This window comes from Mirounga leonina, unplaced genomic scaffold (assembly GCF_011800145.1).
Source record: "Mirounga leonina isolate KUSES-001 unplaced genomic scaffold, KU_Mleo_1.0 Mir_165, whole genome shotgun sequence".
In the NCBI taxonomy this organism is placed as follows: domain Eukaryota; kingdom Metazoa; phylum Chordata; class Mammalia; order Carnivora; family Phocidae; genus Mirounga; species Mirounga leonina.
This window is the reverse complement of record NW_023270415.1, coordinates 43580783-43597692: the sequence shown is the minus strand read 5'-3', so window position 1 is coordinate 43597692 and position 16910 is coordinate 43580783. Positions and strand designations below refer to the sequence as shown.

Genomic DNA, 16910 nt, shown 5'->3' with positions numbered 1-16910 from the left:
AAAAAAAAACCTTTTCCAAAATGTCCTATGATACAATCTTGATCAAGTTACTCAAATATAAAATGTGTCTAAAGCTCCCTGCTTCCCAAGACTCTGGCTAAGGTTCAACTGAGATGATAGATATAAGCACAAATACTTAAAAGTGGCTGAATATGTTAGCTCCTTTCTCTTCCTCTCTCTGAATCAAGAGATTCCTAGAATTTATACCAGAAAATCCAGATCAGTAATGGGCAGTATATAAGCATATGTCCATTCACTTACGTTTTCTCAGGGAAATTATTCCAGTTAAGATAAAAATCAGCCTAATATCAGAACGCCTAGTTGGGGTATTTATGAGCATCAGAATTCATTTAAAAAATATTCCAATGGAGCAGTATTTTAAATACACCATGGTGTTATGGATACAGCTGGTGCTAAGCAACATGAGGCATGTAAGCAGTGAAGATCTATTTCACAGCTTCTTTCCTTAGCAGGAGAAGGGATGACATTTTGTCAGCCTCGCCTCCGTGGAGATTAAAAACCAAGCACCAGAGAAGGCCAGACAGCTGACAAATAGGCTCTTCCCCCGCTGAGGAAAGGAAAACACAAAGCCCATGGAGAGCTTACCTCTTCACAGGGTGAGTTTCCGTTTCTTGTGAGAATGTTCATGATACAGTTCACTTTGCTAAAAAGTCCTATCGAAATGAGCAACGCTATGTGGCATTTCAGAAGCACACTGGGAATGCTAACTCTTAAAAACATCAGTTGGCGTGGGTGGGAGGAGAAACCCCACAAAGATTAAGTCAATGCATGCCTAAATCAATGTACTCATAATCCCGGGAGGTTGGGTGTAGTCTGATAGAGATCTGCCTACGAGACTTGAGAGAAAGGAAACGTGGTATCAGGAGCTAAAAGACACGTGTCCTTGTTCTGCCATTAACTAGCTGAGTGACCTCAGCCCCAAATTCCTCATCTGTACAATGAAGGGGTGGAGCAGATGCTCTCTAAGGGCTCACCCAGCTCTAACGTTTTTGAAATCTAGATTCTAAAAGGAAAAGGAAGTAGAAATAGGAAGAAGATGCTTATAAGAATTCCAAGTGCCAAACCACTAAAATCTGAAAAGTCCACCAAAATATGTATAGTGGTGAGGAGGAGGAGGAGGAGGATGGTGTTAACTACACCTGCGAATGCCTTACTAGGAGTCCCGCACTGGTCTGTGCACTTGACAGGTGTCAACTCTTGCAACCCACTCTGACTTCCTTTCTGTCATACTTCCCATCACACGGGACAACACTGGGATGGATACAGGCATTCTGAGCCTCCAGCCAAGAGTAAGTTGACTTGGGGTTGTATTAGTTTGGGCTTATGGGGCTGTATTTATGCAATTCACAGTTGTCATTTCCATCCTGAAATGGCTCCCGGGACAACTGGTGTCACAGTACAAAGGAGCAGGGCCAGAGGCCATCTTGGGCTAAGAGCTATCTTGCAACAGCTGGCGTGAAAGTAGGGAGATAGTGGTAGAGACCCAGATGCTAGTCGCTAGGAAAAGTCTTCCAATCATCAAATTGTAAAACTGCAAATAAATGATTCAATTCTCATCTACGCTTACTTTTTTAAAAAAGATTTTATTTTCTTTATTTATTTGGGGGGGGGAGGAGCACGGGGGGTGGGGGAGGAACCGAGGGAGAGGGACAGACTCCCCACTGAGCAGGGAGCCTGATTCTCCAGCCCAGGATCCCAGGATTGGAGCCGAAAGCAGACGCTTCAGGGCCTGAGCCACCCAGGCACACCTCATCTTTGCTTACTTAAAAAGGAAGTTCTTTCCTGTCAAGAACAGATTCAATAATTCAGCGTATGTTATGAACGCAACTTCTAATTTTATATTTTATCTTTCCTTTTTGAGGAAATCGTGTACAGTGGAATTTAACAGAATTTCTGTGTTTGGGGGGGCAAACCTGGAGTTGTACCACAAACAATGAATGCACTTATGTATGAAGTCACATGATTTATGTGTGTCAACATATTGGGTCTCATGTTAGCATATAAAACATATTTGTCCTAAGCAAGTCTGTCAATACCAGACAAAAGACATACAAAAACCATGATGTATTGAGAGAAAGAGATGTACTTTTTCATGATAAACAGCCTCTTAGATTATTTAGGAATACAAATAGTGAAGAGTAAATCAACTTGAAAAATCATTGAAATTTCTTACTGATTTGACACAAAATAGTGACAAACATAAAGATAAAAGAAAGTCACAAGATGCCACTAAAGAGGAAATAGACACCAAACTCGTTCAAATGTCAATTCATTGTCACTATACAAGAAAGGGTATAATGTCCTGAAATCTTACTGCTCATACATGGAAGAAACTTAACAGCAGCTTTCCAAAATTTGAAACAATCCTAAAAATGTATACGGTATTACCAACAAAAAGCTGTAAGCCTAAAATAAACTTTCCCAAACTATCAATAATAAAAACTACATTTCTGTCCACTGTGTTGGAGGAAAGACTGAATTCTCTTTTCATTTTCTCTCAGGAAAATGTAACACAAAAGCACTGTCAAATAAAAAGCAATCAAAGTGTAGGCAAGCAAAAAGTGTAGGAAAAATACAGAAGCTTGACAGGTATTTAAGAAAAACATTATGATATTTTTCTGAATTTTGTAATGTTTGTATTATTTGGCAGCTTTCTTAAATTTGTAATTTGTTATAATTTTTGTTATTCTAAGTAAATGTTGATTTTATATCAAAAAATTTTTATTTGCACCTCTGTATTCTTATTCTTAAAGAGGCCCCCAAATTACATCAGAGCCTAGTCCTACAAAACTTGGGTCCTCCCCTGGCCCAAAATATGCAAGACACTTAATAAATGCTTATTGAATGAATAAAATTGGAAAATGTTAAAAATTAAATTCTTCTCCTACATGTCAAATATGCAATTTATGGAGAGCAGCAACTAGGGTGGCAACCAATATTGATTCAGCTTTTAAACTACCACGGTTGACCTGCTAGCCAAGGCTGGTTACCCTTTCACAACCACTGATGATGTGGGTGAGGTGGAGTGGGTAGATAATTTACAGTTTTCTGTTCTCCACCACAGAAATTAGGTAACCTCTTCCCAAAGAAGCATCCTTACAGGCCTCTGCAAACCCACACTGAGACACTTATTTCTCCTGGAAAGGGCTCTTTGGAAAACACACTCCTCAACACCAGCTCTGCGGGGCAAAAAAGGAAAAAAAAAAATCCAGAGAAAATCAGAAGTAATTGCTGGATTTAAGATTTTTGCTCATTTATTTTAACAATTAACAGCAATTATGTATGGGGCGAAGGATCTTCATTTGCATATGGTATGCACTGGTAATGGTAAACTCTAAAAATAACTTCAGGAGTTATTACTCCAAAGCTCATGCTGCTAATGAGAAAGTTCAGAGGAAATGGTATTGATTACACCCTGCTAATTAGTTGACTTACCCGAGATAGCTTGGATTCCCTTGGATATAAAAGGTGAATTCCTTCCAGTGCTTCAAATATTCAAGCTTATTGTAAAATACTACCTTTCATGTATTAAGCACTTTGAAATTTCTGATGCTTTGTCAAAAAGAATAATGACTCTAATGAATTTTAATACATACAGTTTTAAAAATCCATGGACTGATACTCAGAAACAGTAAGAAGAGGAAAAAGGTGAAAGCTCCTCTTTACAAAAGCAGGCCAGTTAATAAATGTGAGAGGAATCACTGAAATAGAAAAACATTTGCCACCAGCAATGTAATGACTGGTTCAGACAAGAATCATTAACATATGCTACATTTTCACTGGGTGAAATTTTATTGGGGGACTTAAGATTCACAAAGTCTCAAAGCATCTCACCATAATTACAAGGTATTCCCCCTGCAAATGTGAAAAGTACCTTTCCAATGAAGAAATCCTGAGATGCTGCCTTAGACAAGTGATCACACCCAGGCTCACTAATAAGGAAAACTGACATTATTTGCTTCCTTCTGCGATGCAATAGGAGGGACGCAACATTATCCATATAGAATTCTTGCCAAAAATATTTAATCTGAATCTAATAATGAGGAAATAACAATTCCAAACTGAGAGACATTGTGCAAAACAGCTGCCTGTATTCTTCAAAAATGTCCGAGTCATAAAGTATTAAAAAGGCTAGATAACAGTTCAGATTAAAGGAGACTAGAGATACAGGACAACTAAATGTTAAGGAAATCCTTGATTGGATTTTGAACTTGGAAAAAAAAAAAAAAGCAGGGACATTACTGAGAGCGAGGAACAACTGGGGCAATCTGCATATGGATAAACTTTGCACTATGTAACAATGTAAATTTCATAGGTATGATGACAGTGATGATACTCCATTACGTTAGAGAAGGTTCTTGTTCTCCTGAAATACATGCTAATGTATTTCTGGGTGAGGTGTCCTCATGGTTATACCTACCTCACTTTCATGATTCAGAAAAGGAGAAAGACCGAGAGAGCAAATGTGGCAAAATATTAATGAATGTTGATGAAGGGTATATGAGTGAACACAGAAAGCAACTGATAAATTAAAATTCACTAACTTTAAAACTTTTCCTCATCAAAAGACACTGCTAAGCCAAAAAACAAAACAAAACAGCAACAAAAACAAGGAATAGGCAAGACATCAATATGCGAGAGAATATTTGCAAAACATATCTGACAGTGCACTTGTATCTAGAGTAAATGAAAAACTCCTACTACTCAATAATTTAAAAACAATCCAGTTGGGGCGCCTGGCTGGCTCAGTTGGTTAAGCATCTGCCTTTGGCTCAGGTCGTGATCCCAGGGTCCTGGGATAGAGCCCCACACTGGGCTCCCTGCTCATGGGGAGTCGGCTTCTCCTCCCTCTGCCCCTCCCTCCAGCTCATATGCGCACCTTCTCTCTCTCTCTCTCTCTCTAATAAATAAATAAAATCTTTAAAAAATATAAAAAATAAAAACAATCCAGTTATAAAAGGGGCAAAGGACAGGAGCAGACTTTTCACAAAGGAGGTTTCAGAAATGACCAATAGGCACGTGAAAGAGTGCTCAACATCATTAGTCATAAGGGAAATGAAAATCAACATTTCAATGAGGTACCAGCACACACCCGCCAGAATGGTTAAAATTAAAGACTGACAACACCAAGTTTTGGTGAGAACGTGGAGCAGCCTGAACTTTCACACAGGGCTGGTGGGAATGTAAAATGGTACCATCTCTCTGGAAAAAGTTAGGCAATTTCTTATAAAGAGTTTATGAGTCATTTAATATTCTTGCAGTTTTTACCATAGATTGGTATTTTTCCAAAAAAAAAGTTGGGAAAAAAGTCTGTGATACTTTAGAATGTGGCTTCAGAAAACAGACATGATTCAGTATGTATCGATTTCTGGTTGGTTCTCTATTCTTTTGATCTTAGATGATTTTTTAAAATAGTTATTCACTCACAAATATCTCGTGAGTACCTGTCGTGTGCCAGGCAATCTCCTGTGTACTGAGAATATAATAACGTAGAAGAAGGATGTAGTCCAGTCCTCATGGAATTTATACTCTCATGGGGAGAAACATACTAAACAAGTAATAGGTAGATAGACGAAAGTTACCAAATGTTATTAAGATTCTGAGCATACAGAAGAGGTACTAGGTAAGAGAATTTGAGGGAAAATGCTACTCTACTTGGGATGGTCAGGAAAGGCCTTTCAGGAAAAAACTTTCACTGGAGATCTGAAAATTGAAAGGAAGTCAACCATAGAAAAAGCTGGGGAAACAGAATTCCAGACGAAGGGGGGTCACTGAGTGCAAAGGCCCTGAGGTGGAAAATAGCTTGGATAGCATTTAAAATAGACACTTGCTGCATCTCCATCAGCTGGCCACACCAATCACTGGTCTGAGTCACCACAGCTTTAACACTTACATGCAAGAATAATTTCAAGCATTCAGTGTGAGGCCAGAGTGGGGAGAAAAGAAAAAAAAAGAGTTTTAAGCCAAAGACTGAAGGAGACAAGAGTAGTTCCTGAAATCAGGAAATAATCAGAACCAAGGTCTCTGGAGCCCACAATGTGGAGAGTTCTAGAGTTCTGCTTTTTAAGATAAGTTAGTTCATCTCAAACTACCTGCTCCGTCCTATCATGATCTAATGATGACAATGACAATAGTGACCATGATCAAAATAAGATGTCAATTATAGTTCACTGAGTGCTTTCCATGTATGATGTCCCATGTCTAGTGCTTGATCTCATTTCATTCTGTCAACAACTCTAGAGGTAAACAGTGTTCTCCCCACCTTACAGATGAGGAAGCAGGCTCCCAGTGGTTAAGTAGTGGACGTAAGGTCGGCCACACAACCTCTAAGTGGCCGAACCTGCATCTGAATCCAGGTCTGTCCAATTCCAAACCCCACAGTATATATTGTCAGCTTTTCTGGCCTCAAAATTTCCCTAGTAGTACCTTCTGGTTGGCACTTTGTCCAGAAGGCTAAAGAAGCCAGCAGGTCATTTGGATGCAAGAGGAGTTTAAGAGTCGTCTTTAGCTTTCATGAGAGAGAGAGAGAGAGAGAGAACAAAAGCACCTGCAACAGTGAAAGACTAGAGGCTACTCAGGAGTCTTCTGGTTCATATCCTACACTAGACATTTTCCAAAGGGAACTGCATAAGCAAACAACATTGTCATAATCCTGAAACCTGAATTCAAAATGCATTAATTTCTTTTTACCACTAGAGATTCAGAAAAACATGCCACGGTGATGTGATTCTTAAGCTTGTGCTTTCAATAATCAGAAAGCTGGAAAATAGAAGGTGAACATTTATATACATTTTAAAATTATGAATGCAAAATAGCAGCCAAGAACAAATTTTTGTATCAAGGTTATAAGCAGATGAAAAATGACAGTCAGTACTAGGAATGCAAACAGACCATTAATTATAGCAGCCTCACAAAGCACCATAGTAATATGCAGTTTGCAATACTTTACCAAAATTTACATAACTATATAGTCTGCTCTCAGATTCCGGAGATTCTATTTTTGATAAGTAGCAATTCAAAAGGTTAGTTACCTCATCTATAGTATTATTCAACTTCTATGAATGTGAAACGGTGACACCTTGAATTCACCTGTTAGCAAACCGGATAGGCTGCCCCTAACTCCTTATTCATTCGTTCCAGCACTACCGTGTGCCAGGCCTTAAGCATGGCCCTGAGGACACTGAGATGAAGAAGACACAAAGCATGTCCCCAGGAGAACTTCCAGTCCAGACAGAGAAAAAGACTAGCAAACACGTCATCCAGAGTTTGGACAAACTAAATAGGGGGAGATCGAAATGACAAAATGGGGCTAGGGTTGCAGAGGGCCGCAGTGACAACAGTGATACCGAATAAATTATGTTTTTTCTCCTCCCTCCTTTCTTCCTTTTTTTCTTCCTCCTTCCCTCCCTCTGACACTCCACAATTCCCTCCCCTCCTTCCTCTTTTTGTCAATAAGTATATCCAGTCATTACTTAACAAGACTATGTATCAACAGCACTTTACACGTATGTAAAACTACGTGTCAGGCAATACCAACATCTCATTTAAAACCTCACCAAACACCAGGAAGAAGGTACAGTTATTTCCCCCACTTTACAGATGAAACTGAGGCACAGAGTTTGCACAGCTTGCCAAGGTCACACATCTGGCAAATGGCTAACAAAAACTCCAGGGGGGCGGGGGCTCGGGAGTCATTGCCCAGTTCTGTCCATTATGAGGAAGTATGCCTATCACACTACCTGAAGCAATAATAAGATTTCGGTGATTAAAGAACATTTTGGAATTTCTAACAAAGGCCTTCTAAAAAGAATCTGTCTTTCAAAATCAGAGAGGGGAGAAAGAAAAGGATGATGAGAAGAAAAAAAAAAATGCTGGGTTCGGTGTGGGTCTTCTCTGGTTTCCCCCCGCGGGAGTACAGTGGCCCTCCACCTGCATAAATGATGAGAATTGGCCTTCTGCTTGATTACTGTGCATCTGTTATGAGCTTCAGAGTGAATTAAGCAAAAACAATGTAAGGCAGGAAAAGAACCTACTAATGGAGGCTGGCCCAGTTTTCGGTTTTGAGTCACGGTGGTATCTTCCTTATTTTGTAATCCCCAGCAGGCACATATGCCCCCCAAATTGCAACGATATTTCAAAACAATTTAAATCAAGCTTGATAGCTAATTATGCTAAGGTCACGCCAAAGAACCAAACCACCAGGACATCAAAAATCCAAGACGGTTTAAGTGTGAAGTAGCAGCATTAATTTTCTCCCATTAAAAAAGCCACAGGAGGTGGGGGGACAAGCTTTTTTTACTCTCTGGGAATAACTGGTTTTCAAACTCCCCCAAAACAGACCTCTTAAGACATTTCACCTCTGCTCTGAATGTTTTAAGTTGGCCCTCTGATTACAAAAATGTTCATGTTAAATCTCATCAAGATGCTTTCTTAAGATGAAGAATGTTTTATAAATTGTAATGGCTTTAATCAGAGCCCTCTTTGAAGCTATTTAACTCCACAATGTAGCCCAACCAGCGCTTCAATTATGTCATTTATCGACTCAGTATTAATTAAGTATCATTATAGGGATTGATTTATAGACTTTTTCCCAGCTCTCTCACCAGATGGTATAACATTCTCCCTCTCTGACACTCCATAAACATCACCTGGATTTACTCGTCTCGCTCTCTCCAGCTGAATGTTTAATCAGGTCTTAGTCATCCTCAAACTGGATTGCTCCTCTTCCTCTTCCTCTTCACTATCCTCTATTAATAACACGTTACATGAAGGCCAAGTGATATAAAACATAAACCAGGAGAATTTACAAAGCAAGTTCTATCAACAACTCATCGCCACCTCCATGCATTCTTACCCAGCGTGGTGATGCAGTTTTCACAGTGAAGTGGAGGGAGATTTGCTTCCTTAGCTGATTAAAACTTACAGTCTGTGTTCGATTATCTGGGGCAATGGAGAAAATAACTAGGAAAGAAAATGTGTATTTGGCAGTGGGAGTACAACAGACAATTTGGCCTCAGTAGAGTTACCTTCTGAATTGTATTTTACTTGGACTAACATAAAAATCACTTTACATTCTTGAGCTCGCACGTTGAGAAGGCAGGAGGCAGGAGTCCCAAGGTGTGCCGCATTGCAAGGAAGCCAGCCTAGAATTTTAAATTGCCTTGGGTGATCCAAAAAGTAGATAACAGAGAAATGGAAATGCTTACCTGTTACCTGTTTTCTTCTTACAAAATATAAAAACCAGGTTAATGGAACTTCTCACAGTCACCTCAAACTCAAAATGTCTAAAAACCAAGCTGCTCATGTTGCCTGCAATCAGCTCCCTCTCCTGAACCCCAACACTTCTCCACATTCTCCGGTCACCAACCTGGGTGGAGGGAAACCAAGAAACTTCCACAGACTGGGAAGAGTACAACCCATCAACTAAACGGACTTGGAGACTTATCTAATCCGCTGGTCTGCCTCATGGAACACACTAGATGTTGCCAAAACCAGACTCCTATTTCTATGTAACTCTCATGATTCTTAAATATTGGGCTGAACTGAACACAGATTCATCCCACGGTTTGATCCTTGCCTCACAGTAAACTTTGACCCTTCCTCCAGTCCCCCTTCAAATACAACCAAGTTCTGATCACCTATCTCTCTTTGCTGTCTCTTGTTTTCCATTCCCACTGCCATCATCAATGCCCCCATTATTTCACATCTGCATTATTAGAGCACTCTCCTGTCTTTCCTTCTCATAGCAGGCTATGTAGTCACCCGATTGATCTTTCTGAAACAGTAGTTCCCCAATTTTTTTTTTTTAAGATTTTATTTATTTATTTGACAGAGAGAGAGAGCGAGAGCAGGAACACAAGCAGGGGGAGTGGGAGAGGGAGAAGCAGGCTTCCCGCCGAGCAGGGAGCCCGATGTGGGACTCGATCCCAGGACCCTGGGATCATGACCTGAGCCGAAGGCAGATGCTTAACGACTGAGCCACCCAGGCGCCCCCACAAATTTTAACATACGTTAGAATCACCTGGAGGGCCAGTTAAACCACAAGCCCCACCCTCAGGCTTTTTTAATTTAATGGGTCTCAGGTGGCCTGATAATTTGCATATCAACAAGCTCCCAGGTGAGGTAGGTGAGGTTGACGACGGTGTTACAGAGACCATCTTTTTTTTTTCCTCCAGAGTGCGTGCACCTGCATGAGCACGAGAGGAGAGGGGGAGAGAGAGAGAGAGAGAGAGAGAGAGTGAGAGAGAGAACAAGTAGTGGAGAGAGAGAAGCAGGCTGCCCGCAGAGCAGGGAGCCCTACGCAGGGCTCTATCCCAGGACCCCGGGATCATGACCTGAGCCGAAGGCAGACACTTAATGACTGAGCCACCCAGGCGCCCCATCCAGACCAGGCGCCCCATCCAGAGACCATCTTTAGAGAAACATTGCTCTAAAACATCACCCCCCCAGCTCTACCACATTCAATGATTCCCCATTTCCTCCACATAAAACTCAAAACTCCCCAAACTGGTACTCTTGAGTCTTCATAACCTGGTCTCTTCCACTCACCCCAAAATTATATTTCCCTGATCTTCTATGAAACCTTCTGGCTCCAGCCATACTGGTCTACTTGTGTAGTACCCAAGTGCATCATGCATTCCCACCTTGATCATGTATAGAATGTCTTTACACCACCCCCCTTCTCTTATTCGAGTTCAATTTCGTTGTTGAATATACCCAAAATCTACATCCTCTATGTAGCCAGCTCTAATCAGATTTCTGCTATCCCTTTTAGACTCCAAAGCACTGGCTCTTCGGGTTGCTTGGTGCAATCCAAAGTGCATAGAATTTAGAACCAGAGACTCTAATTATGAATCCTAGTTCTTTCACTAGCTGTGTAATTTGATTAAGCATTCTGAACCTGTTTCTCTTTCAGTAAAAGAGAGAGACCAGTTATCTGCCTCCATTGGATTGCATAAAGAATTAACTGAAACAAACTATTTAAGCCTTCAGAGATGCACAGTACAAAGTAGTTGCTAAATAAATGTTCATTTCTTTCCTTCAGTCCTTTCCCCCATTACTCATTTAGCACTAAATGTAAAAAAAAGATTACATTAGTTTTATATTTTAAGCTTACCCTCCTCTCTTTTAGCCAGATAGAATATTTCTGAGGGACAAAAAACATGTCTAATTCATTTTAATAACCCTACAGCTTGGCAACTTCTGAGCACTGGTAAGCTCTCAATAAATATTTACTAAAAAACTAATTAATTTGAGAAGTAATGTAAGACAAATGGTTCCTCTGCAGAACTTAAATTAATAATTACATTTATCCTTAAAATATTCTCCAATGACCAAGGCAAAAGGTATTTTACATACAGAAAAACTAAAAAAGATCTAATGAGAGTCCCAGTTGATACTTAATGGTGAACAAAAGTCACTATAAAAGCTTCAATAAAGAAAAAAATCTCTTTGAAGAAAATTTGAGCACAAGAATACTAATAATGGCAATACAGAGAAATGACAACAATGAGCCTGGAAATATTGAAGGCAACAAGTAATGGATGTTTTACAGATGTTTCTTAAGGATATCTGTCATGTAACCATGTGTCTGTTGTACTTCCAAAATGGCTGACAAATATCGTTAACGGCACTGACAAGTGTCAAGTTAAACTGGTCAAATACATTATCTGCCCCTTAGGGGTTTTCTCTGATTTTGAAGCCGAGCAGAAACTAATTAAAATTTATATTCTGTTCTCTAGGGTTGCTGATCTCTACACTACTCCTAACCGGAATCCTGTATCACCCACTCCCATAGAACTACAGGTGAAATGTCTGTCAGAGAGAAGGGAGCGGTTTTATTCAATTACCAATTCAAAACATCGTTGTTCATGAATGTTGTGGCAGAAAAAAGACATAATCTGGCAATATAGGGCACCTGGATATTTTCCTTAAATACAGAGCAAAGTGCTCTAAAAATTCAGGTTGTTTTGAACTTATTATACAGAGGCTACACAGTTTGGTCAGAGTACTTAGAATCTGGTCACCACGTTTATCATAACAGCCCTGCCATGACTGACTATACAATTTCAGACAAGTTCATTCCTTCAACAGAACTGTTCCTGAGTGACTATTATGTAACAAACATACTAGATGATGGAGATATAGAGGTTTTAAATATATATAAATGTTTGTATATATTTACATATATTAAATATAATATTAAATACACATATATATTTTTTAATGTCTTTCTGGAACTTAGAGTGGAGTCAGGTGGTTCAGATGGACTGGACAGTTTACCTTTCACTGATGGCATAAAGATAGACCAAATTTCCCCACCTCTACATAACTTCATTCTGGCCAGTGGAATGTGAGTAGAAGTGAGGTATGCCATGTCCAGACCTGGCCATGGAAAACCTCCCATTTGATTATCAACTTTCTCTATCTTCTTACTTGCCAGCTGGATTCAAAAGAGGACTCCGAGATCTTAGAGGCGATGGTGTCACAAGATGGGAAGGAGCAGAAGGCCACCTGCTGAACACCCTCTGGGAACCATTATGTGAGCAGTCAATCAATTCCTATTGTGTTAGGTGACTAAGATTTGAAACTGTTACAATAGTTAGTGTACCCTACCATACCATGAACCACAACTACCTCCAAGACATTATGATATAGAGTATGCACAGAATGATGTGGGAATACCAGAAAGAGGTGGCTCGCCTGCATTGGATCTAGATATCAGGGAGTGCTCCCTAGAAAAAGAAACACTTAAGATGAATCTTAAAGGACAGTATGAGACAGTGAGGAAGAGGATAGAAGGCTACAAGGGAGAAATCATATGGAAAGTCATGAAACCTTGAGGAAACGTTGTACATCGGGAAAGTGTTAGTGACTCCTGACTATTAGAATGTGGAGTGATGTTGGGAAATAGAGCTACCCAATATGTGTTTGTTGAAATGACTAGGAAAGAGCAGGACCTAGGAGACATAGTAATTACCAGAAATGATGGATAAGGGAAGAGAACAAAAAGTACTCAAGAACCATCTAGCTTCGTAGGCAGAATAGATGACACTCTCTTCCCTGAAGTAGGAAATGCAGGCTAAAGAGGTAAGAAGATGAGTTCAGTTTTGAAGAAAACTGAAGTGTAGATAGCTATGGAACATCTGAAAGACGTATCGGGAGGTGTTGGGATATAAGGGCCTAGGGCTCAGGCAGTGGTATGGGAAGGAGAGGTGGGTTTGGAAACTGTCACAGTAGAGATGGTGGCGGAAGTCACAAGCATGACAGGGCTGCTCAGGTAGAATGTTCAGAGTGAGAAGCCAGGGAAACAGGAGAGGAAGAGGGAAAGTAGGAAAGAGGGAAGGGGTGAGAGCAAGAAAGAGAAAGAGAATATGAGAAGCCATAGAAGCCAAAGAAAAGAGATATTTAGGGAGCAGTCAACAGTGACAATGTTTCAGAGAGGGGAAGTAAAATGATGGCCTGAAAAATGTCCATTATATTTGACAACTACAGTTGCTATTTGTGACCTTAACAGGTCCCATTTCAATACTGGCAAAGCCAGATTAAAATGGTGTGCAGAGGGAATGACGGATGAAGAATTAGAGACAGGAACATAAAATACTCTTTTAAGGAAAATTAGCTCTAAGGAACAATTAGCTAGAAGTGGACAAAGAGGCAGAGTTTGTTTCATTTTAGTTTTATTTTTCAAGACGTGAGACTTAAACACGGTAACATGTTGAATTCTCTGAACTTTCATTTCTCTATCTGTAAAATGGGGATAATAATGCCCATTATTATACTAAGTTGTCAGAACAAGTAAGATGCCATATGTCAAAGATTCTAAAGTACTGTGTAAAGGGCAATGTTATTATGTATTTATAAATGTCAAAAATACGAAGTTATAAAAGTCAAGAGTCCAGTGAAATATGGTTAGCTATAAAATCAATGAAAAATTATAATCAGTCTAGATCTAGAAATATGAAGAAAAAGAAAAATGTCTTTTTAGTATACACTAGAATTTGTTGATCCCAAATATTAGAGGTTAACAATAGATGTCTACATTCTATGCTGGGCATAATTTTTCTGGGGCTCCCAGGTTATAGACTTGGTTTCCAGACGTCTTCATTATACCAGAAAAAAAAATGTCAGTTAACCCTGGCAGATTGCAGTATACTAAGTCATTTGGGAGTTTATTAGTCTTATGAGTAGTAGTTTTTAAATAAATATTTTTGGCAATCACCCCATTTCACAAAGCAACAGACTAACTACATAATTTAGATCTCATGACCAGTGAAATCATAGTGAATGGCCACAGCTTGCTGAGGAGTATGTTATTCTAAGGGGCGAGTGAGGTATTCTGGGAAGTAAGCTAACCATTTTAGGACTTCCCTCCTGGGAAGATTAACCATCCAAAAGACTATGGGCCAATGATTATTTCACGAGTCCCCAAACCTTTAGACTCTACAAAGAACATTATTTTAGCACTATGACATCAGTAGAACTAGTTTCTCTCTTATAAAACTTTTAAAAGTGATTTTAACATGTCCCATCTTCCTCCCTGGGAAGATATCTTATCCCCATAAAAGAAAAATGTCCCTTTCCTTTTTTCTCTGTGATTTTGGACAACTCCCTTCTGAGTTGGTTTCTTATTGGCTGATGTCTCCTCAATTATATTATTTTCAAGGGCGCAGGGTACTAATTAAGATCAAACAGCTGTGTCTCCAGCTCCAAACAAAAATTGTATAGAATAAATAAATCTTCCTTTATAGTAGATACTAATCTAATCTTGAAACCCAAATAAACCCTATTTGCAATTGTTTCTGCTTGCCTTGTTTTCTTTTTTTTTTTTTATCTTTGGGAGATCAGACTATGACTAGAATGGTGCTTCTTTTATCCATGTTTTATGTCCATCAAATACTTCACCCTTAATGTGTGACACTACCATATGTAGCTATTAAATTAGGCCAAATGTCTACAGGTAAAGTCTTAGAACTCTTATCCACTGCAATGCTAAATTTTATCCTAAGACTGAGGGTCAATAAAGCAATTCACAATTACCTCAATCAGAACTACAAAGAAAAAGACAAAACTTATGTTGCCCTTAAATACCACAAAACACTTACTAGACCTTTGCAGAAAATCAAGTATCTTTCATAAGTTCATCTCATTTATTCTCAAAGTAACATTGTAAATATATAATTCTTCATCATCACTGATTCACAGTGAAGAATGCTGAGACCCAAGGAGTTTAAGAGCATTCCCAAGGCCACATACTTGTTTGGGGGCTGAACCAGGTCTATATCCAAGATCCTCTGCTTCCTCCTCTCTTTCCACTACACCACAGACAACTCCCATCATGTTACCCACTTTATTTTTATTCCACTTCTCTAGCAACAATGGGAAAAGGCCTGGCTTCCTCTGAAGTCATAAGGATCTTTGATGAAACACAGACGTGAATTCAGTTCTCCCTCCAATGAAAATACATAACATATTGGTTACATAAGGAATGTTATGGGGTCATCATGGATGTGGAAAGCTTTTTAGAAGAATGTACAAATAATGCTAGGAATCCTAAAAAGGCCAAAGAAGATGTTACAAACAAATGACCAAATATGGAATGGGGGGAAAATTCCGTAAACAATCAGTATTTTCATTTGAATGCTTTGTTTTTATTTCATAAGGGCTCCTCTTTCATGGACAATCCTGGTTTTTTAAAGAATTTCAAATGAACACCATGACCTACCTATAGATGGAGAAGGAAGCCACTGATCGAATCAGGGATGCCAAAGCCCCCACTTTGGCAGCTTCCACTGCCCCCTGGACCCGGTACTGCACTGTCTTCGAGTAGCTGACATAAGGTTGATTATAAACAACAATCTTCCCTCTTGCTTCTGGGGCCCTTCTCTGCAGTTCCTCGAAAGAGGTCACCACCAGAACTTCTGCCGTAATGCCTGGAAATAAAAGTCATACAGGATTAACTTATGGTTTCCGACCAGCCAGGTTGAATTGGCACACAAAAGGTCATACATGCTTTATCTGCTACATCTGACAAACTGGTTTGAGAAGATCAAAGTTTTAGAGTGATTTGCCATGGGAGAGAGACTGCAGAGGTTAGCCAGTTTCCCAAGAGAGAGAAAAGGCATTCAAAATAATATGACATATGACTCAGAAGGTTTTTCAACTCACTTGACCAGCTGGTACTAAATCACAAATGGCTTGAAAAGATAGCTTTTTACCCCTTCTTTCCCACCCTAAGAAATCATGAGTTTCACAGAATGACACTAATTATTCATAAAGAAAATGCACTTCAGAAAGCTCCCATTGGGATTAATGAAACCTATATCTTTTTATAAAGTTATTGACATGTTGTTAAACAACCTTCATGGACAGCATACAAAGAATGGCAGTTCATGATGAATGTTCTTAGAAGCCAAGAATCTTCAAGAATCCAACTTTTGACAAATAGTTAATGTAACCTCTACCAAGAACTACAAAAAGTCAGCTTGTTTTCATTCCTCCTTTATACAAAACACTCTTAAAGAATATGAAAACTTCCCAAGCTTCTCAACTTACAGTATTTGTTCATCACCAAAACACATCACTATTCTCCAGATAAAACTTCTGAAGATGTTGTAATTGTCCCATAATCCTGTTGTCTTACTTAGAAGAGATGTACCATCTTTCCTCCTACAAGACTCACCCAGATCTTCCTGATTAGGGAACAGGGTTTCACAGCCTCCAAGAAGTCATTCAAAACTGCCAGACCACTGAAGATCCAATTTGATGGAGCAGTTTGAGTGACAAGGAGAAGATATTCAGCATCAAAAGCCAGGTGCAGTGACTAAATAAAACTATGAAAAGAAAGTGGCCGGTGCCTACTCATTTGTGGCTTTAGCCATGCAGTCATG

The 16910-nt window shown here is 39.4% G+C and overlaps 1 protein-coding gene and 1 long non-coding RNA gene across 4 annotated transcripts in view; one reads left to right on the top strand and one right to left on the bottom strand.

Annotated features, from left to right (window-relative positions):
- The window catches only part of CPQ (carboxypeptidase Q), a 348057-nt gene that overhangs the window by 285737 nt on the left and 45410 nt on the right, over nt 1-16910 (bottom strand). For all 3 annotated transcript variants that reach the window (XM_035011571.1, XM_035011569.1, XM_035011572.1), the window contains exon 2: nt 15746-15953. In XM_035011571.1, coding sequence (XP_034867462.1) covers nt 15746-15953 — 208 coding nt within the window. The remainder of the gene's footprint in view (nt 1-15745; nt 15954-16910) is intronic.
- Nucleotides 1226-15762, top strand: LOC118015047. Its single transcript, XR_004680510.1, has 4 exons — nt 1226-1310; nt 11763-11826; nt 12464-12562; nt 15684-15762. It is a non-coding gene; the product is annotated as an uncharacterized LOC118015047 (long non-coding RNA).